At 31.3% G+C, this 22,179-nt stretch overlaps 1 protein-coding gene across 13 annotated transcripts in view; it reads left to right on the forward strand.

The window, feature by feature from the left end:
• Positions 1 to 22,179, forward strand: part of LOC115217321 (MAP/microtubule affinity-regulating kinase 3) — a 108,182-nt gene that overhangs the window by 75,241 nt on the left and 10,762 nt on the right. For 6 of the 13 annotated variants that reach the window (XM_036507606.1, XM_036507611.1, XM_036507608.1 and 3 more), the window contains 3 exons: positions 4,292 to 4,441; positions 6,864 to 7,091; positions 18,344 to 18,379. In XM_036507606.1, coding sequence (XP_036363499.1) covers positions 4,292 to 4,441; positions 6,864 to 7,091; positions 18,344 to 18,379 — 414 coding nt within the window. Of the gene's footprint in view, positions 1 to 4,291; positions 4,442 to 6,863; positions 7,092 to 15,824; positions 15,903 to 18,317; positions 18,380 to 22,179 lie in introns of those variants that run through there. The other 7 variants (XM_036507610.1, XM_036507613.1, XR_005001322.1 and 4 more) reach the window with 6 other exon arrangements.

A 22,179-nucleotide genomic window follows, 5' to 3' on the forward strand; every position in this document is an offset into this window, starting at 1 on the left:
GACTACTTCCTGTAATAAAGCAACACAGAAAAAAAGAAAATGGTTTTCTCTATACACAAGGAGGTGTCTCTGGCTGCCCAGTCCTAGCCAAATCTGAATATATACACAGGCATAACTAAGTAAGTAGTTATATCCACTGGGGAATATGCCAACACCACAAAAAAAAAAAAAACTGACAAAGAACTCAAAGCTAATCAAGGATTGAAAAAACATACCTGCTTACTGATAGACATTGCTGTCTCTTCTAACCAAAATATTGTCCAAAAAGAAGTGGAGAAATTGTCATAGCACAAAGACCTCAAAACTGAAGTTTTCAAAATTTGGAGCATGGCGGTGAAAAAATACCAGTCATAAATGGAACCTTAGGGTGTGATAAAAAACATATGAATGAAAACACTACAGTTGGATATCCAACAGAACAACACGACTCTCATTACACACACAACACAATACAAACCTTAATATAACAGAAGACTGCAGCTAAACAAAAAAACAACCAACCAATGCTGCACATACCTCAACAATGCAGAAGTATAGCAAGTGATACAGTAGAAATTTGCCTGAAACTATAAAATGTTGAATAATAATAACAATAAACATATGCCCTGATGCGGTACCAGACTGTGGCTCTCATGGCTTTTGATGTTAACTGATTGGTATTATATATATATATATATATATATATATATATATATATATATATATATATATATATATATATATTGTGTCTTGGTGTAAAAGATGGTCTACGGCAAATATTCTGCTCAATACCACAGATTTGCTTGTCACTTGCTTGACTCTAACCAGTTGAGCATGTCCCTTAGTGGCTGACAATATGTGCAGCTCTGATTATGAGCAGTGGAGGAGCATCAGTCATATGTTGGGAGGGATTCTTTGGGGTTTTAATAATTCAGCACTGGAAAAATGGGTGTTTCATTTATCATCCTTAAACAACCCTTATTCAGAGACCTTTTGAGCAGAATGGGATTCTCAACTTGAAGAAAATTCTAACTGGGTCCCACCTGCTAGGCTGTGCACTATTTATCTTGATAAATGAGATCACCATGTCATGCACATATTGTTGCAGTCCATGTTCCTGGTGTGCCCTTATCAGATGGGTAGTTATTTTCAGTACATTGGGCTTCATATATTTGTAACCTGGTGTCATTTTGATGACATGCATTGTTCTTTCACTCAATAACAACAACAATAATAATAATGATGATAATGATACCAGAAGAGTTAAAAAGCTATTTAGGTCTAAGCTAAGTGAAGGGAACCTGATTAGAGGCATCAATGCATGGGCTGAAGGTGTGATATGTTACTATGCAGGAATTGTGAAATGGATCGAAAAGCTAGGAAAGTAATGGCTATACATGGATACCTTTATACTAGAAGTAACATATCAGAGCTTTACTTAGGAAGGAAGGTGCAAGAGGACTGGTTGGAATAGCGGATACTGTTGTGAAGGTGATTAAGTCCTTGCATTCCTATCTCAGAAATAGTGATGGAAAAAATGTTGCTGGGTGCACTTAATGACAATGATAAGTACAATATGAGGACTAATAGAGAAAAGATCATTAACTGAAAAGAGAAAGTCTTGCACAAGAGTTTTTCCAACAAACAGCAAAGGAAGCTGATGAAGAATCCTGGGTATGATTAAGATATTGTATTTTTTTAAAGGAATAGGCAGAAAAATCAAACAGCATTTCAACTCGGTGTGAGTGTATGTGTGTGCGTGTACAAGGGAAGTATGGGAATGTATGTGAACATTGACAAGTGTATTAATTTGATTTACCATCCATCAACTAGTAATAATGATAATGTACTGATATCTTATGGCCTAGTAAATTGCATTACACTGTTTCTACTTGGTGTATTTGGATACTATGAAGTCTTTCCAAATTTATTATACAATCTAGCATTGTATCATTTTCACTGCATGGCACTAACACAAATCACTAAAATTTGGTTCCAGAAATTTTTTAAATATTGAATATTTTAATGTCAGTAGCACATAATTGCATTCTAATGGCTTGATTATTTGGAACAATTGTCTAAAATGTAATTAAAACTTTTTTTTTTTAATTATTACAATGCATAATTAATGGAAAATAGAGAATGCTATGAGGGTAGAATTTTATTCAATTTTCCTAACATAGTATGCATTTTTCAGAAAATTATTTTGAAATCATTTAAAAATGATAACAATTTTGTTGCATTTGCCATTCAAGATTAGCTGCTTCTGCTATTCAAGCTAATTGTTTGTTCCAGAAATAATTCTCATGTACAAAATTTGAACTGATTATTTTTTTTTTTTCAGTGAAATGGATATATATTTTAATTTCTATCATTATTTTACAGTAATACAAAGCACATTATTTAGTAACATTTTCTCTAATACATTATTATATAACTAGTATGCTGAGTTTCCAGCATATTGTCTATTCATGTTATGAAATTTAATACATCTGGTTGATGAAAGAGGAAAATCTAAATGTGCATCAAGTCTATAAATTTGCTTTAGCTTAGGATGATGAAGCTGCTTCTACTTTGGTTGGAAACTTATTTCAAGAATCTGTAACTCTAAACACAAGAAAATGGTATACAAACTTTTGAATATAGTTTTCAGTTGGAATTTTGTTTTTAAATATTTTCCATTTATACACTGACTAATAGTCATAATTAGGAAAATATTTACTTTCATTTAAAATGAAAATTTTCAATTTGATATGCATGTAAACTTTGTAGACCAAACTTTTTCTTCTACTCCCTAATTATACATCAACTAACTAAACTATTATCCAACAAGTTACTAACTCATACTCATCTAGTGTTATGTGGTGGCTATTTAAACTTTCATGAAGATGGGGACTTTATGAAAATGTTAAAAAGAAAACTCATGTGCAATGCTTACTTTAACCAAAAAAGTAAAACCTTAAATTGCTTTCCTTTTTAATATTCTGAATTTTTATCACTCACATCAGAGGTTGATGGAGGAAATTTGTCCTGTCAAATGAATTTAATAGATTTGTTCAGATGTCCTAATTATTGATTTCTATTTGGAAAAAATACTTTTTAAAGGACTGGTTTTTATTTTGTTTTTTGTTTACCTGAAATGCTGTTGAATTCTATTGAGTAAATTGGTAATTATTTTTGTTTGTCATATTCCAGTTTTGACTCACAGCAAATTCTTGTAACAAATCACTTTTACTTATTTTCACTTCTGGTAATTACATTAATTTCGGCCCTGCACAAACCATTTAAAGTCTGCTGGATATCTTTACATCGAGTCAATATTTACAAAAACACAAACTCTAAGCTTTCTCTAAATAACATATTTTATTAACATTAATTTTTACTCACATAAACTACTTGTAAAAATCAAGTGATTTACATATTTTCTAGATTACTTCTACTTTGTTTATACAAAATTAGATATACTCATAAGTTTATTTATTAGATTCTCTTATGTTCTGTACTGAACACTGAAAAAAACATGGTTTTCAAGTAGTTTAGTTTTTAATTTCTACCCAGCAAATTGAACTAATATTAATGGTATATAAACTTCTTTAATAGCTCTGAGGCAATCAGAAAGAATATGTTACTTGATCCAAAAATAGGTGACATTTCTTTCCATTGAAGATTATTTGGTCTTTCTTTGACTGCTTCCAGTTCATCTTGGAATTGTTTTGCCTCTTATATTTCCCACAAGCCTATAAAAAGTTTAACTTTTTGTAAATAAAAAAGGAACCAGATGAGTTCTTTTAGTCAAGATAATTGTCTTCTACAAATGATGTTAGATGAAATATTGTTTGTTTGATTTTCCGTTGGGCCAAAATCACTCTGTTCATATAATTCTACACAAGCTCAGCATATCAAAAGTTCAAATGCTTCTCTTAGAGTTTCTTCTGATTCCATTAAGGAACACAACACATGTATTTCAAAAATAGGAATATTAGAATAATCAAACTGGAGAAACATCAAAAAATAGTTTTACTGCTAATTACTTAACACGTTATCATTATATCAACACTTTTCTATCACATTGTTATTATTATACTGTCTGATGGCTCTGGTTTTGCTGCAAAGATTCTGTGGTTTTAAACTTTTTGTTTATGCAAGAAATTCTACAAATACAGAAGATCAAATATATTATGCTACTCATCAATGCAACAGCTATTCAGATTTACCATATGGATTGATTGGCCTTCATCAGTGTCTCTGCCTCATTTCCTATTAGTAACTCTGCCTGTTGTAATGAACCTGAGAATCTGCTTTTCTCTTCCAGCCATATACCAAATTCTACTTCCAATCCATCTTCAGAGCCCCCATCAGCAAGGCCTAAGGGCCATGTAAAGTCAGCCAGCACATGTCAACCATCACGAGTCCCAGATTTGCCACCTATTAGTTCAGACACATCTGATACCTATAGGCCAACGTAAGTACAGATTGGTGCTACAACTGCTAGAAAAATTAGTTCCTTGCCATGGCCGATTTGAATTTTGATGGTTCTTTGGATTTTTGAAATATGTTGCCTTTGTATTTCCACCACCTCCTACATCGGATGAATATTCCCTCCTCCCTAAATATTCTGTCAATTGTCTGCTTTTTATCTAACACTCTGCACCATCTTGCATGATTCTTTGTTGAGGACATTTCCAATCCTTTACATCATTTTCATTATTTCTCTCTCTTTATAATTACATTATATATATATATATATATATATTTTTTTTTCTACCACATTTTTCATCAAATTGAAAATTTTGTGATGCAGTTAACTTAACAATTCCCATCCCCGTTTATCATTTAAACAGAAAAAAATAAAGGGAAATAAGTCTTAAATAAGCATTTTTGTCCTCAAAAGTTGATATCCATTTTTGCTCTTTCTTACAGGACTGTGTAAATAATTATAGAACTACTCTAGATTTAATTTATATGGACCTATGTTGTGTCTATTGAGGTGTAAAATTTTGCTTCTAGTGATGTAAAATTCTGTTCAGTTACTGTGAACTCAACTGAAGTATGTTTTTTGTATTATTATAGTTCAATTGATAATTATTTTTCTTAGACAATTTCCAAGTTCTCATATAAGTTTCTATTCATATACTTTAAATTATGTTCTTTAAATAAAGCAGTATTAAACAGGTTCCTCTTACTTTTGAAATTGTAAGATAGTGATCTGATTATGATTCAAGGAATAAGTGTTGATATGGAAATAATATTAACAGCAACAACAGTAATAATTATTATTGCTTTTTATCTAATTTTTACTGTTAAATAAAATTAATTCAACTAAAAATAATTTTCTAATGATTAGTTTATTTCCTTATTACTGAACAGATTATGTTTCCAAGTATCTTGCATATATTTGTTGGTGTGTGTCTGTATGAGCTTTGGAATTGCACAAAATTTTGACTGAGTTTTTATTATTTATTTTTTCTAAAATTTATTTACAGATTTTTAAAATGTTGATGCTGATTTGTTATCTCATGATTGTGTATTTAAGTTTTTCAGTCCCTTTTTTTGTTACTAATACTTTGAATTTTATGCCCCAAATCCCCATTTTTTTATGCATTTTCTTGGATTATTATTTTGTAGATTAGAAACATTTTTTCAATATTGTTAATCATCACTAAAGCTTTAAAAAAAGTTTGATGTATTGGGTACCCACCTACTTCATAAATTACAGTAAATCCACACTGTCAAGTTAGAAATTCGTTCTTTAGAGCAAAAAAATATATATACCAAAATATCTTTGGAAGAATTCAGTCCCACTTCCACCTCTTATATAATTCTAAATTGATCAGAGTGCAATATTAGTCTTTTTGACTCCTATTGCTTTTTTCCTTACAAAAATTTCAGATTTTGTGTCGTAGGAAATTACAATTATCAGTATGATAAAGATGAAGTATCAGAAAGCTTAGTCTTCATGTTATGTACAATCTCTCACACAGTAATAGATTCAAATTTTAATGTTAACTTTCATTTTTATTCTGTAAAGTTGATAAAAATAAGTATCAAGTAATAAATTTGATTTCTTAAAAAAAAAAAAAAAAACTCTATTGTTGACATGTTCTAAACTACAGCAGAGAGATTTTTTGGTGTTTTATATAAGTTTACTTTATTTCCCATTGCAGCTACTTAATTATACTGATGTCTTTAGGAAAATCAATGTTTGAATTTCACAAATCACTCACTATACCAAGTTTTATCCCTCTCTAAAATATTAGCAGCAACAACTTTATTACTGTTTTACAACTCCCACTGCTACAAACTGCATGGGTTACATCATACCTTTTCAATAGAGATTATTACTTAAGAAATTTTAAAAATTGTATCTGATTCAGGTCATAAATTTTAACCTGATCTTGCCTGTGCTGCATGTAAAAGTATGCAATATATAGCTTAATCATTTAAATCATCACATCTTGAATACATTTACTGTAGTCCACTCTGTTACAAGCATATGGGCTAGGTATCTGGTTTGGGGATAACTTCTTCACACCAGCCACAAGTCGCCTTGAAAGGGGCTGCAGGTACTACCTTTCCTATTTTGACTAAAGCATTAGGGGAAGGCATTATTTTTGGAGTTTTGTTTGTTTTTTAAATCTATATTTAAGTAGCCTTGAAAGGAACTGCAGGTACTACCTTTCCCTACTTTGGCCAAGGCATTGGGTTTTTTTTTGGGGGGGGGGGGTAAATCTACCTTTTTAAAAAATACCAATATGAAAACATTGCAAATCATCTTTATCTATTATTATTATTATTATTATTATTTGTTTGTTAGTGTGAATTACTGAGTCTATAAATAAAAAAAATAATATTTGTTTTATCTCACAATCTTATTTCATTTTCAGACCGGCTCAAGGGAAAACTTCAATTCCCTTATCACCTGCTGCAAACAAGCCTTTATTCCGAGGCACAGCAGGCCGAAATACATTCCACGGAGGCCACATTAGGGACCGACGGCAGTTCAACCAATATAACGGCCCTGGTGTTCCTGGGCATACTCAGGATACCACAACAGCCGGACAAGTAGCTCGAGTGTCTTTCCTGAACAAACTAACTTCAAAATTTAGTCGAAGGTAAGTGGCTAAGGGAGTTACTGCCTATTTACTGACACTACATCTGTGAAGGGAGAAATATTGCTGTATCTGACTCATGGCCTTCAACCAGCTCCCAGAGTGAAGCTTTTTTTTTACATTCCCCATCTCCCATTTCTTAGATTGGTTACTCACTGTGTTGTGACTGATTATTATTTTATATTTGTCACTATGTGACTAACTTTTAGTCTCTTCCCATAGACGGATTTTTAGAGTCTAATACTATGTTGATCTTTTAGTCAGCACTGTTCAACAAAGGCTTTGTAACAAGAACAATAAAGTATTTTTAAAAAAATATATATTATTCTATCGTAGTTTATCTTTTTCTTTGAGTAGATTTAGACATAAAATTCTAAAGAAAAACCTTTTTTGTTTTTCTTTTTCTTTTTTTGTCTTCTTCTGAACGGTAAACATCAGCCTATATTATGGCAACTTGAATTGGTTTGTAAAGTATTTCTGCAAATGAAGTTCTTTACATATCAAATAATGTTTTAAATTATTTTATTGCTGGCCTGGGATTATTAATTTATTTACTCTTCAAATTTGTAAAAACCTTACACTTCACATTTAATTTTAGACACGTGTTTCTGAAAGGGTTGTTTTCTCCACTTCTTGATTTATTAGTTTAGAGTTTGGGATTTATGGAAATAAATGAGCTGTCTGATGATAAATGAATTGGATTCTTGGATGAGGCACTTTACTCTATCAGTCCCAGACTGTTTAGATACCTTCAAGAAGAGTTGAAATGAGATAAAACAAAATCTTTCTCTCTCTTCCATCCTCTTTTTCTTATGCAGCATACACACAAATTAATGATATACAATGGTTATATTGTAAGATATTTTGTTGTGGTTTCATTCATCCCCATAGACATTGCATTATGTGAACAAATAGCTTCAAATTTTTGTCTGAGAAGCTAAAAGATGTACCCTATCTTATTTGCAGTAAGAAATGAACCAAAATGTTTGTTGAATCCAAGATTTAAAATATTGTTTGTTTCATGGCACTTTGGGAATGTGTAGCAAGGTACACGCATCCATCCATCCATACATACAGAAAGACACAAACACACCTCTCTCTCATTTATTTCTACATGTATAGTTGTCAGTCTTTCAATGATTAGGATTCACTTGTTTGATTAACCTTCTTCAGAATTACTTTGTCAATGACTGAGCATTCTTCTACAGATTCATTTGTCTTGAATGTAATTCTCAGGTGGAATCAGTGTGATACAGTGTGTGTGACAAAACTGTACCTTTTGAATCACATGTGCAATCTATCTGATGTACACAGTTTCAGTCACCCAATTTTACTTACAAGATATGAGTTATCTCAGTAAATGACACACAATGGGATAGAGCCCAAGACCTCATGAGTGCAAAGAAACCTTAACAGCTCTGCCATAATATACTTTACGTATTTTATGTATACATATAACAATTTACACACACACACGTTGTATGGAAACATCTTTTTCTCCTTCTCATATGCATATGTATTTGCATCTTATTGTTTGTTTGCTTCTATGTCTGTATTTTGTTGTGTGTTTTGTGTTTGTTTCATTTCTGTAAGGCTTATTGAAGGCTTATTTTACCCTTTTCTCTGGTTCAAATGAAAATTCAGTTATTGTGATTTGTGTATTTGTAATGTGATTTCCTGTTCTTAGGACTACAGTATTCTACAAGTTTTAAGAGTCCTTGTATTCTAATATATTTATATATTGTTATATTTGATCTAATCTTACAAATATAAACTTGGGGATTTTTTTTTTTTTGATAAATATTTATCAGCAATGGTGATGCACAATAACTGAGGCAATGGTGTTACAATGCTCTGTCTTAGGTTCAAACATTATGTTTGTTTTCCTAGTAAAGGCACATAGCTTTGCTTGTTTCAGCTTGCCTTATTGACAAACTGGTTCTATTTCTATTTCATTACTGCATATTTCACTCTAAAATCAAATGATTGAACTAAAATTTCCCTCAGTCTTACATGAATGAGACAACTGAAAATTGTCTTTGAAAGGTAAAAGATAAGCATTTTTTTGTGTTAGAAATGAAATCTATCCTTCATCAGCGATCTGTGTTTATTTTTACTGTGAAAATAATCTGTACATATGCATGTGTATGTGGGTGTAGACTTGTTTCAAACTTGCAATATAAAATTTAGATCACCTCCATTAGAGGATAGCTTATCTCCCCTTACAATTTTTTTTCTCTTTTTTTTATTTGCTTCGACGTTCAATACTCTCCCCACTTTAAAAAAAAAGTTATGTGCAGACTAAATTCTCTGTACATGGGAAGAACTTGTAAATGAATAGTTTTAGCATAATTTACATATTGCTTAATTTATTTATAACCACCCACACATGCAGTCACACCAACCTTAACAGCATTTTCAGTTTTAGATGACAAAATTAAAACTCCAAAATTTATTATTCAATTGTAGTCTCTGTATATGTCTTATTTTAGAATAAGAAGTAATAATAATGAAATAATTTTTTTAAAATATTACAATACTTTGCAAAATATTATGAAATGAATTTATTTCAATGATGCAATTACATTAAAATCTTTTGATGAGAGTGTAATAAATTTACTGTTAAAAACGTTTTTGTATAGTACTTAATCCACATAATTTACACACACACACACACCACTGTTTTGGATTTATGTACCAAATATTACTTGAGAGATGAGATGAGTTTAGTAAATTTAGATAGATATGCTTTTGGAGCTTGAGGTTTTACTGTTAAATGCAGTTGACTACTTTATTAGTGGAATATGAGTGTAATATGTTGACACCTAAGTTGACTGAAGTTATGTATATATGCAGTGATGGCAGTAACTGGACAAGATGTTCAGACCCTGATTATCCTTATCCTCAATGCCACAGTGGGTGCAACTTTAGAGCTTGGAAAATTTTGGGTGATGTGAATAGACTTTAATGGGTAATTTATAAGATGAACTGAAATATATGCATATCACACATTTTGTATGTTGCCTAATTCAAACTTTTTCTATATAACTTATAATCTCACTGCACAACATATTATATAATCTTATAGTTATTTGCTGTTGGCAATCCATATTTCTAAATTTTAATTGTATGATGGTTGATTCAGCCTACCCGTTTTGATTTGAATGCTACAAGGAAGTAAGTCATTCTACACTGTCTGGCAGATTGTATAATAAATTATAGCTGCCTGCCTACATAGAGCTGCCAGAGATGCAGCATGAACTTGGTTTCTTTTTAACAGCCCTATTTGAGCAAAGTTAACTAGGGCTTCCTAAGCCAACTAACATCTTAGCTCTGCGCGTGCGCACGCACACACTAACATACACACACACACACCTCCCTGCCTCTCAGGCATTCACTCCAAAATAGTAAATGGCTACAAGTATTTCTTACTACCACAGGTTGTCTACTATACAAGAATACTTCTAATCAGAAAGATATTGCTTAAATATTTTAGGTGTATGTATTTTGACTTACAGTTATTTAGATGTATAAGTAATGCCATTGTTACCTTATTGTCTAGATTTCTGTACTTGCATACATTGGATGTGTCTGGAATACAGCACTTCTTCATGCATCTGAAACCTTATATTGCCCCAAATCTGTTACAGTTGATTCTATTCTAAGTCTTATTTGATGTGACACCATCAACAACTCTTACCTCTTTTCCACCTGGTTTCACTCGACTACAGAAGGCATGAAAGGAAGTGCTAAGGTCAAATGTTTAAAAACCGAAGGGAAGAAGCAAAGAAGTAACACATGATAGCTTTAAGGATTGTAATAAGATACTCTATCTAATTTTTGTCAGCATACAAAAATACTGTAAAATGTTGTGCATAGTGTGTGCAGGCTGCATTTGCACATGTTTATATGAGTAAATAGATACACACATTCACTATGCAGAGAATAATGGAAGTAAATAGGTTTTTGCATAGCTACAACTGAAATCTGTACTATATCATCCTCATCTATCATCTGTGTTCCATGCTGATATTGGTTATATATATGTGTGAAATTTTATTTTCTTTCATACTGTTTACATTAGTTTTTCTGAGTTACAAATAACTTAGCCATTTTAGCTGTTTACCTATTGTTGGAGCAATTGTTTTTATATAGCTGATTGCCCTTCTTTTTTAGTATTACTTTGAAAGATTAGAGCCTGTTATAAGTTGGGTAGAATGGAGCTATATACTTATGCATTTCTTGGAAGCATAACAATGAGTGTAACACAATTCTAGGTCTTTACTGTGTACACATACTTGCACAAGATTACTTATTGTTATACCTTTTTCTGTCTCATTATTGACATTGTTGATTCAGTGGAAACTTTCTGGAGTATGAGATCCAGGTGTGTATGAAAACTGCTTTATTATACACTGGCCAAAATAAGTTTAAAACCAGTGATGACAATTTCATTCCTTCATTAATATATTTTTAACAAAACTGTATAAAATTATTTTACTTTCTACAGTATATGCAGAATTTTTTTTCTCTTTGGAATGATATAGGAATTAGATATCTTTTTACAATTCAAATAATTTTAATGTGCAATTAATTCAAATGATTAGAAATTCTCAGCAAAATAAGTTTAAGACTGTACCAAGATTATGCAAATTAATAAATTAAAAGGGTGGTCATATGGCTGGTCGTACTGCACTATTTTGTTTAATAATTGAGCATTGTTACACATTAATTCAGTATGGGAAAGTGTCATAGTATCAGTCCAGTTATTAGATCAGAGATTGTGTTACTTGATCAGCAAAATGTGTCCTTCATGAACATTAGCAAGCGATTAGAATGCAGCAAAATGGCTTGTGTTCAAGCATGGAAGCTTTATCAAAGCACTAGTCAATACAAAAATTGGCAAAGAATGGGTGCTCTGAAAAAGACAACAGTACAGATGAATCGGGAATTCATAGGCTCTCTGAAGGTAACCAAATGCTAACAGCAGTGGACATTTGCAAGCAATTATCTGATGCAACTGACATCAGCTTTACACCACAAACTGTCAGAAACTGCCAAAAAGAACTTGGACTGTTTGGCTGGATTGCTTGAAAGAAGTTGAAAATTTCTGAGATGAACCAGCAGAAGCAGATCAAGTTTGCTAAAAGTCATATTGAGTGGATGACTGAAGACTGGGCAAAAGTTCTTTGGAGCAACAAATCCCGCATCTGCAATTTTGGATCTGATGGAAAGACTTATGTTCGACACTGTCCAACTGAAGAATTCCATCCTAAGTATGTCAAGAAAACTGCGCAAACGGGGTGGGGGTTGAAGGTAATGGTGCTGGTCCAGTTGTTAAGGTTGATGGCAGACTGAACAGTGTAGGCTATCTGCAATTAGTAAATGAAAATGTGCAGCTATATTTAAATAAGCAGATGCCACCGGAATCTATTTTCAAGCAGGACAAATGCCCTGTTCATAAGGCTAGAAAAGTTTTGCAATATTTTGAGTGCAATAATATGGTGGTTATTGAGTGGCCTCAGCAGAGCCTAAATTTGAATCCAATAAAAAACTTATAGAGTTATGTTTCTAAAAAGAGTTCATGCTAAGAAACCAACACATTTGTTCCAATTATATAATTTTATTGAAGAAATATGGCAGAACTTTCCAAGTGATTTTTGTGCTTATTTGTCGAACTCCATGTCCTCCCATTGTATGGTCATAATTGAAAATAATGGCTATGGAACTAGATACTAATAATAAATTTTTTGTTTGTTGATCATTTGTACCAGAAATTTCCAATTTAAACAAAATAATCCAAAATAATATTAGTACACTTGAAAATTACTATTTTTAAATCTCACAACGAGAGATATTCAGCAACAGTACTTTGGAGTAAAGATTATTTGCCAACATAACATGGCAGTCCTGGTTTAGGATGAACGTTGCTGTAATTTAGCCCCAGGAGACATCGTCTCCAGCTGGCTGTATGACACAATCTGTGTCCTTATATTTTCAAACAAGTGGGGTGCATGATTCCCCTTGTTCAGAAATGTAAGGACACAGGTCATGTCGTATAGCCAGCTGGAGACAATGTCTGCTGTGGCTAAATTACAGCAACATTCGTCCTAAACCAGGACTGCCATGTTATGTTGGCAAATAATCTGAACTCCAATATTAGTACAGTCTTAAAAACTTATTTTGCTGACAGTTTTTAATCATATGAATTAATTGCGCATTAAAATTATTCAAGTTGTAGAAAGATATATAACACCTATATCATTCGCAAGAGAAAAAATTCTACATAAACTGTGAAAAGAAATTTTATACAGTTTCGTTAAAAATATATTAGGAATAGAACTGTCATCATTTGTCTTAAACTTATTGTGGCCAGTGTAGTTTTAAGAGGTCTATGTACAGTTTTCTGGGCATTTTGCACATAGAATAGGCATGAAACAAGGTTTATAGATTGTTTCAATTATCATTATTGCAACAAGACTTGTGGAAGCTTTTTACATGTATAATGATTAAATCTATATCAATTGCGAATTTGGTGGTTATATTTTACCCTCTCTAGGATTACGACTAATTTCCCAGAACATTTTGTTACAAACATCATGTATGATGGCATCCAGTGCTGTTCCTTATTGAGTAGCAAAACAATTTAAATTTGCTAAGAACACCAGCAAAATTTAGAAGTTTCTTTACCCCAATTTAATTTGAGGATAAGTAAATTTAGAATTTGTGTTGGTGATGTACAATTAAAAAGCAATCCCAAATCACTTTCATCACTAAACTTAAAAACCTTGTGTGGTAGAGTTAACCTGTCACCTGGTATAACACTAGCACTGACACTTTGGGGACCTTAAGTGGTGGCCAATCTGTTTTAAGCATTTGGACCAGGTCTCTGGTTTGAGGATACCTTTCTCCTACTAATCTAGGGGACTCTGTGAAGGATCATATGGACTGCCTTTTCTCTTGATAAGGAAAGATTAGAGAATAACTAAATTCACTTACTGCAGTGGAATTGTGCTACATGCAAGAGAAGCTGAGATCTACCTAGCTGGAAAACTATAGATTTTATGAGGTGACTTCATGCTGCTTTGTATCTGTTTACTAAGTTAACAGACTCCAATGTGAATGCTAGCTATATATCTTTGTGACTAGATTCTTGGGGAACTGTTTAAAAGACATTTTAATTAATATTTGCAAACTTCTGTTATTAGGAAAGGCAATCATGGAATAACTTGTTTCCTTTCATTTTCTGTATAAGTCCTTGGTTTGTGCCTTGATTAAGAATTGTTAGCGTGGCTGATTCTGGTATAGCAGTAAATTCTAGTGCATTATCTAGTTTTGTTCCCTAATGGTAATCACTTTTTGGTAAAGACAAAAATATCAACTTTCAATTACCTATCATTCATATTTAAGAAGATCAAATATTTGTCTTTCTGTTAAATATTCTTATATTTAAGTTTAGAGATAAGTTCTTTTCACATCATTAATTGGAAATTCTATTAGCTTATGACTAAGGAAGGTATCTTTTCATCTATCTTTGGCTTTTTGTTATTTATATGAAAACACTTGGCTCCAAAATGCATAAATAGATGTCTGACTAAATGTATTTAGCTTTAATTCCTATCCACACAATGAAAGTAATTGAAATAGTTTTTGGTTGGTAAAGATTATTGTATTTTGTTGTCGGTGTAAACTTGCATGTGTTTTAGTTAATTTAGTTGTTCATTAATTTTTGTGTATGTTAAGTCATCTTGGACCATACAAATTTTCTTTCACACAATCACCAATGTTTTATTTTCCTCTACAATCCTCTTCTTTTGATTGATTATGGAAACATTTAAAACTTCAGCAGTAACTGGTGCCACACATTTCTTTTGTTTCAAGTGTGAATTTACAGTGTGGCTTTATTTCTGAATAATTAAAATGTTAGATAGGCCCCTCTTTTCCTCCTTATGTAAAATATAACAAAACTCCCTTTTCTTTAAGTTTCACATTTATAACCTCATCTTTTATTTTTTGTGTAGCATATACTTAGAAATGTTACATCTTCACCTGTTGTTGATATACAACTTTTTGTTTCTTTGTCCTACAACAAGTAGTTGTTATTTAATACTTTAACTCCTTAAAACTGCTTCCCACACCATATCTTGTTTTCACTAGTTTCGGTCATTTGACAGTGTCTGTGCTGTGGTACTGCCATACTAGTTGATGGAAAATTGTCTCATTCATTTCTATTATTTTTCTTTTCATTCTTTTTATTTTGACTTTGATTTTGTTGTCATTTCTTTTCAGAAACATATAATGTAATTTTTATTTTTTTAATTTTTAGTTCTAATGCATGCCACAGGAGAATGTATATGGTCTCAATAATTTCATGCAAAGTGCCTAGGGAAACATTACTTATATATTCGATTTCCGAACATATCTGTAATTAAATTCTCTAAATTCATCTACCACTATTTCCCCTCTTTTTCATGAGCTGCTAAATTCTCACATTGGATTTTACCTATGGAATTTAGTTGAAATTTATACTGGCTTGTCAGTTTATCCATTAAAACAGTATTACAGCTAGTATCTCACTTAAGTGTGCTGTGAAACTATCATTTATACTAAGTCGGACAGCTTGTATTTTTAGTTATTAGTATTAGCTAACCATAGAATAGGACAGGTCTACTAAATCTTGTTAGCCTTCTCCATCACAGCAACATTATTAACTCCCATGTTCTACTTCCTGAACAGGAGTAAATTGAGTCTCCGCCAATTGGAACTGAAGTAATATGATGACGTCGTCTCTCGTAAGATGGTTGCTGTCTCTTTGTAAGTGTTAATGAGTGTATTTTCCAACCCCTTTCTCAACCATCACACCTTCTCATCATCTTCACCACCACTGTTATTACAGCGTTTTGTTACCTCTCAAATAGTGTTTGTGTATATATGTATAGCTGTGTATGTGTGTTGGTACATACATGCACTTTATACACATGCACTCATGTGCCACACATACACTTTAATAATACAAGCTTCTTTGTTTCTTTTTAAGTTGTGTGTGTGTTCAAATTGTTTGAATTTTTCCAATTTTCTAATCATAAAACTCTGCTTCATTCTTTACCATTTAGTTTCATTAAATACTTCTCAACACCACTTAGGAAGATATGGGTTGGAATTTCTATTGTTTTCTTGAGAATTATTATTTCAGATTCCAAGAAACATGTGCACGATGTCTGTTTTCCTTATATTTATGGGTAATCAATTTTTTCATTTGTTTCCTTATAGTTATTAGTATATCCTTTATTAAAAATTTTTCAGTTATGTTGAGTTGCCTTCTCTTGAATCTTATCTATATTCTGGCAATTCCTTGTTTGTCTTATCAATTAATTTGTGATGACTTAGCAATTGTGTCTTTTTCCTCAGTTTCAGTAGTTTATTGGATATATATTTGAAAGTCTTGTTTTGTTTTGGGTTTTTATTTACACTTTTACTTTTGGATTTAAACTTAATATTATTCTCCTGCCTACCTTCTTTTAGCAGCAGTTAACTATATCCAATAGTTGTTGGAAAAACAAAACAAAAACAAAGAGAGTGAGAGAGAGAGAAGAAAAACATTCTTAGATCATGTTCAGTATTCTTCATATATTTCAATAATAATTTAAAGCAGTGAGGAGTCTTAGATGAGAAACGGTCTATTCGACCAACATCAATTTTATATCTATCAGAAATATTATTGTGCTAACATAACGAAAATTTTAATTGGTGGTAGATATGAGTGTCATTTGGCCCCTCCAACCAAGCCCTAGTCAAGCAGTCTTACAATCAATATTCTTTGAATTGCAACTATCCCATCTTTTTCAATCCTTTTCAGACTATATGATTCAGTGCCTTCCTTTCTTTAGCATAGCAAGGATATGATCTAAAAGAGATTTGGCTTCTGTTTTTAGCGAGCCAGATGCCTGCATAGAGACTGCTCTGTTGGCTCATGGGAAGATGTTGGGGATGAGTGGTTGGCTGTGCCTAGCATCTTTTCTTTTTGTAGGGCTTTTCTTTGCTTTTATTATCTTATCTAGCTACTATTTTGCTCTTATGTTGTTTTCTCTGCATATCCTGAAGTGAAGTTTTTACAAATTTGATACAAAACTAAATGCACATAAAATCCAAATTCATTCATAAACTTTGCATCAGAAGGAGAAGAATTCATGATGTATTCTTCTGTTTCTTGATTCTGTCCAATTGTTACAGATGTCAAATGTTAGGGTTATTTTTCTCCCTTTTATCTGAGTATTTTTTTATTTATTTCTTTTTAACATTTAAAATTTTTTGTATGTGTTGGAATAATTTTACATTTAAACTAAATAAACAAATTAAGTTTTATTTTATAGATTTGTAAACTGTTTCTTTTTTATATTTTTTATTTTATTTTTATTTATTTTTTTCTTTTGTAGCTATTGTTTTTCTTAATATTAACATAATTTGTGTATTTTGCTTATGTTCATGTTTGAAAACATATTTATTAGTCTGAGTTGCCATGAATTTGTGCTGTCTTGTGAGATGACTGCCCACTCAACATCTTACACAACAGATTATAAGGGTTAGGGAATAAATCATAATTGGTATTTGCTAATTTGTAATATTTATATGCACAGACACATTAATTCTTTTTTCCCATAAAACACTCAAATCAGAATTTGAAAACTATTCTTACGTTCAGTTTAGTTCTTTCCATTCTGATAACCATCCTTGATAACCCCTGAGAAATTATTTAAATAGCTTTTTGTAAATAAAATGTAGCAAATATACTTTGGTGAATAACTTGTAAACTAAACTTGTGTTTTCATAATTTGATGTAAACTTTTATTTCAATAAAGATTAATAATAATAATAAACTAATTAATAATAATAATAATAAATAAATAAATATATAGCATAATAATCAGTTCTGTAATCTATATACAAAATATATATTTCCGTCTAGATCATTGCTGAAAGAAGGGAAGGCATCAATAACTCAAATACAAACTAGTTATAAGCTGCTTTATTGTTGTCTTTTCATTGCATCACAGTGAAAACTAGTAAACTCACTTGTTGACTAATCCAGTCCCTGTAGTTTAGTGTTAAGTAATGCTTTTGCTTTACCAATATGGCAACACCCCACCCGGAGATTTGTATGATTTTTTTTCTCCCATAAGAATCTTTTAGGCTAATTTTCTTTTAAAATATCTCGTTTTTACTCTTTATAAGGTGACAGCTTTTTTAATTTCTTCCAGTGGTGACCCCAGAAGGGCATACACAGATACCCCCGGGTGAGGAAACCTTTTTGAATAGCACACTAGTCCACTAGGGCAAGACATTTCATATTGCTTGTCCATCTTTTTACCCTCTAAATTTTCTTTCTTTCTCATAAATCTTTTTAAAAATATAATTTCCGAATGCAATTATTTATTTTGATAATTATTCTAAATTTATTGTACAATGTTTTAGAATATTTTATTTCTTCTTGTAATATGTCTTTACTCTCGGATGTTCTGCTCTACCTAGGTTCTTTTCCTCATGCAATCTCTGATCTTTGCGCTCTATCTTTCTATTTTTCTTTTCTCTTTCCTCTCCCACTAATTAACTTTCAATAACTGAGTCTGTCTTTACCTCCACTAACTCTCTGCAATTGTAGATTTTTCAAAGCTAAATCTGCTTGTAACTTACATGTTTCTCTAACAGTATCCTCATGCTTTTTTTGCTTGAAACAAACTTTCTCAGAGATTTTTTTTTTTAAACGTTTTCTTTATATTTTTCTTGCTCTCACCATATAATTGATCCACTAACTTAGAAAGCATTCAGTTCCCAACAAAAGGGAGCAAATAGATATTCCTAATTGAAATATTAAAAAATTACTGTTGTTTCAAGTCTGAATTTAGATAGCATCAAGCAAAACTAACATTGAATGCTGCAAAATGGATTACAATACTGGCAAGCTGAAACTGCTTCTAGTTTAGGTTTTAATCAGACTACTTCGGGAATATCATGTTGAAACTTCTCATCTACTTTACTTTCTAGCTTAAACATTTCTAATTTTGTCTATGTAACCAGAAATTGTTATTAGCTGATGCCAGAAAGAGACAAAGAGACTGTAATCAGTTTTTTAATTTCTAATTAGAATTAATTTGCTTGACTTGTGTCATTAAAAATCTTAAAATTTCTTCAGAAATTATAAGAAATTATGGGTTGATAAAATAATACCAGTAATAGAATAAATCAATTACATCCTCTGCTAAAGTTTGAGGCCTTGTGAAAATATTGGAATAACTTTCATTATTATATCTTCCAATTTCAACTTCTTATCATTTGATATATCAATTATTAGTACTATTGTGTTACAGTTCCAAACTCATTGAAGTGAAGCTATGAAAGAAGATTGAGAATAGGGAGAATAAGAAGAAAAGTAATTGCTTGCTGAGAACCTGCCGTAAATTTCTACCTGCATCTTAGATGTCAATCCCCCACCCCATTTTCATTTTTTGTCTTCAAAATTGTAAAGTTTAGATGAGGTTGGAGGAAATAGTGAGGTTCATATAAGTCTTATTTACAGCATGGAAGTTACTTTTATAAAACATCCCATAACTGAGGTTTGATTTGTGAGCACTGTAAAAGTATGTATAAGAGTAAGAAAAGATATAATGGTTTGGTGTATGTATGTTAGATTCTAACATTGGATCCAAACACTTCAGTACACTATTTATTGATCACAGACTTATAAATAAAAGGAAACCATTTACAATTTGGTTATGCAAATTGTTACATATATAGTTACTTCATTCAACATAGGTAAAATCTATATTGCTCTGGATTGGTAAATAAGGACTCACAGAAAAAACCTTTCACAAAATAGAAAAGAATAAGCCAGCATGGGCAACGGATGTTAAATGATGATGATGATCTGTGGTTAAGAAGTTTTCTCTACATGCACACAACACCTTGAGCAAGTGTTTTTTTACCATAGTTTCAGTTTGTGAGTGGAATTTGGTAGATGGAAACATATAAAGTGTATGTGTGTCTAGATATCTTGAAAGATAGGAAGGACAGATGAAAGAAAACTCTCAACACATTTTGTTGAGTTTATATTTATTTGTATTAAAAACTTGACTCAAAATTAACATTACTTGAATTTTCACAGGGGTGAGAAAAACACCCCTGATCCATCAGCTGCTCGGTTTTGAGCAGCTAGGCTTTTTCAGTTTCTAAATGAGGCTGGTTGTCATATTGGTAAGTGAGGCTTGTTCACTGAGAATGTTAAGAAAATTAAACAACCAGTACTTTCTCTATAAAGTCCTTTGCAATATATTCTGCACCAAGTTTCAGATACCTCCTTGTCACTCTGGCTGTTAGCAATACAGCGAAATAGATTATTCCATTGGAAATCTATAAGCAACAATACTGTTCTTCAATAATTGTGTGTAAAATAAAATGAGAATGCAACTGGACATATGGAATTCCAAATGCTTATAAAGAGTATTTGCCATAACATGATATCTCTTTAATCTGCCATCTATACTCTAATTTATTGAAAGTCTTAATGTAATTTCTTAACATAATTATGCAGATATTCATCTCACAAAATTATTTTTAAGTCAGTGTTTCTCTTTTCCCATAACATTGAATTACTTTCTTTTGTGTGTGTGTGTGTATACTTTATTAAAAAGCTGCAAAAGTATCACAAAAACTGTTACTCAAAGTTTCATGTTCCTGTTCATCGGACAGTTTTGTTTAGAATGGAACAAAAATAAGGTTATAAAAATACATATATATACTATTAGTTTGATAGATACACATTTGAAAATGCTTTGTTTCATTGGTCCTTTCAACTAATGGTCTTTTCAGTAACCGTTTGCATGAAATAACAAATTGCAGTATAAAATCATATTATAAAAATCGAAGAAAATCTTAAATCAAAAATAGCTTATAAAGAAGGACATAGCCTGAATACCCAGGGTAAATAATTAGCTGTAAAATATTAATCAATTAAAAGATATATCCGTTTAAAAAACTTTTCACACTAGATTACATATCAAACCTTCTGTAATATACATATATACACTAAACATACAGACACAGGTACATGGCTACATACATATATAGACATATATAGGCAAGACATAAATATATATACAAATGCATATATATGTATGCATGCACATGCACAAAATCTCCTGGCATATGCTTAATACAAGTTAGTTGTTACAGGCGAAAGAAAGAAGGAAAAAAGTCAGAAAATAGTGTGCGGGGAGGAAAAAAACAGTAGAAAAGAGAAAAAAGAAAATTAGAGAACAAGAAAAAGATATATATAGATAGAGAGTGTTACATGATGATGTTAGAAAAGCATCCAAAAACGATTAGATACTTCATTTAGTTTGCACAATGAGCACATAAAAACGTACACATAAAATTACATTTATATCTGCTTAAATACAAACATACAAATACACATATAGATACGCATACAAATATACAAAAAATGTGTATGCAAATACATGCTCACATATATAAAAGTATATACACATATACATACACATTTATATATGTATATATAAATATATACATATATGTATTTATGTACGTGTGTGTGTATATATATATATATATATATATATATACACACACACATATATACGCACACACATGTACATACACATATTTATATGTTTATGTGTATGTATTGTAGGTATGTGTGTGCATATATATATATATGTGTATATATTTATATACATATATGTGTACATACTTTTATATATGTGTGGAGATGTATTTGTATGTATGTTTGTATTTAAATAGATATACGTCATTTTATGTGTGCATTTTTATGTGCTCAATGTGCAAACTAAACAAAGTATCTAATCGCCTTTGGATACTTTTTTAATGTCATCAAGTAATACTTTCTACCCCTATATATCTTCCCCTCCTCTCTCTCTAATTTTCTGTTTCTTTTTTATTTCTTTTTCCTCTTTTCTACTGTTTTCTTCCTCCCCACTCAACATTTTCTGATTTTTTTCCTTCTCTTTCTTTCGCATGTAACAACTAACTTGTATAAGCATATGCCAGGAGATTTTGTGCA

Source organism: Octopus sinensis, linkage group LG11, assembly GCF_006345805.1.
Source record: "Octopus sinensis linkage group LG11, ASM634580v1, whole genome shotgun sequence".
NCBI classification, from domain to species: domain Eukaryota; kingdom Metazoa; phylum Mollusca; class Cephalopoda; order Octopoda; family Octopodidae; genus Octopus; species Octopus sinensis.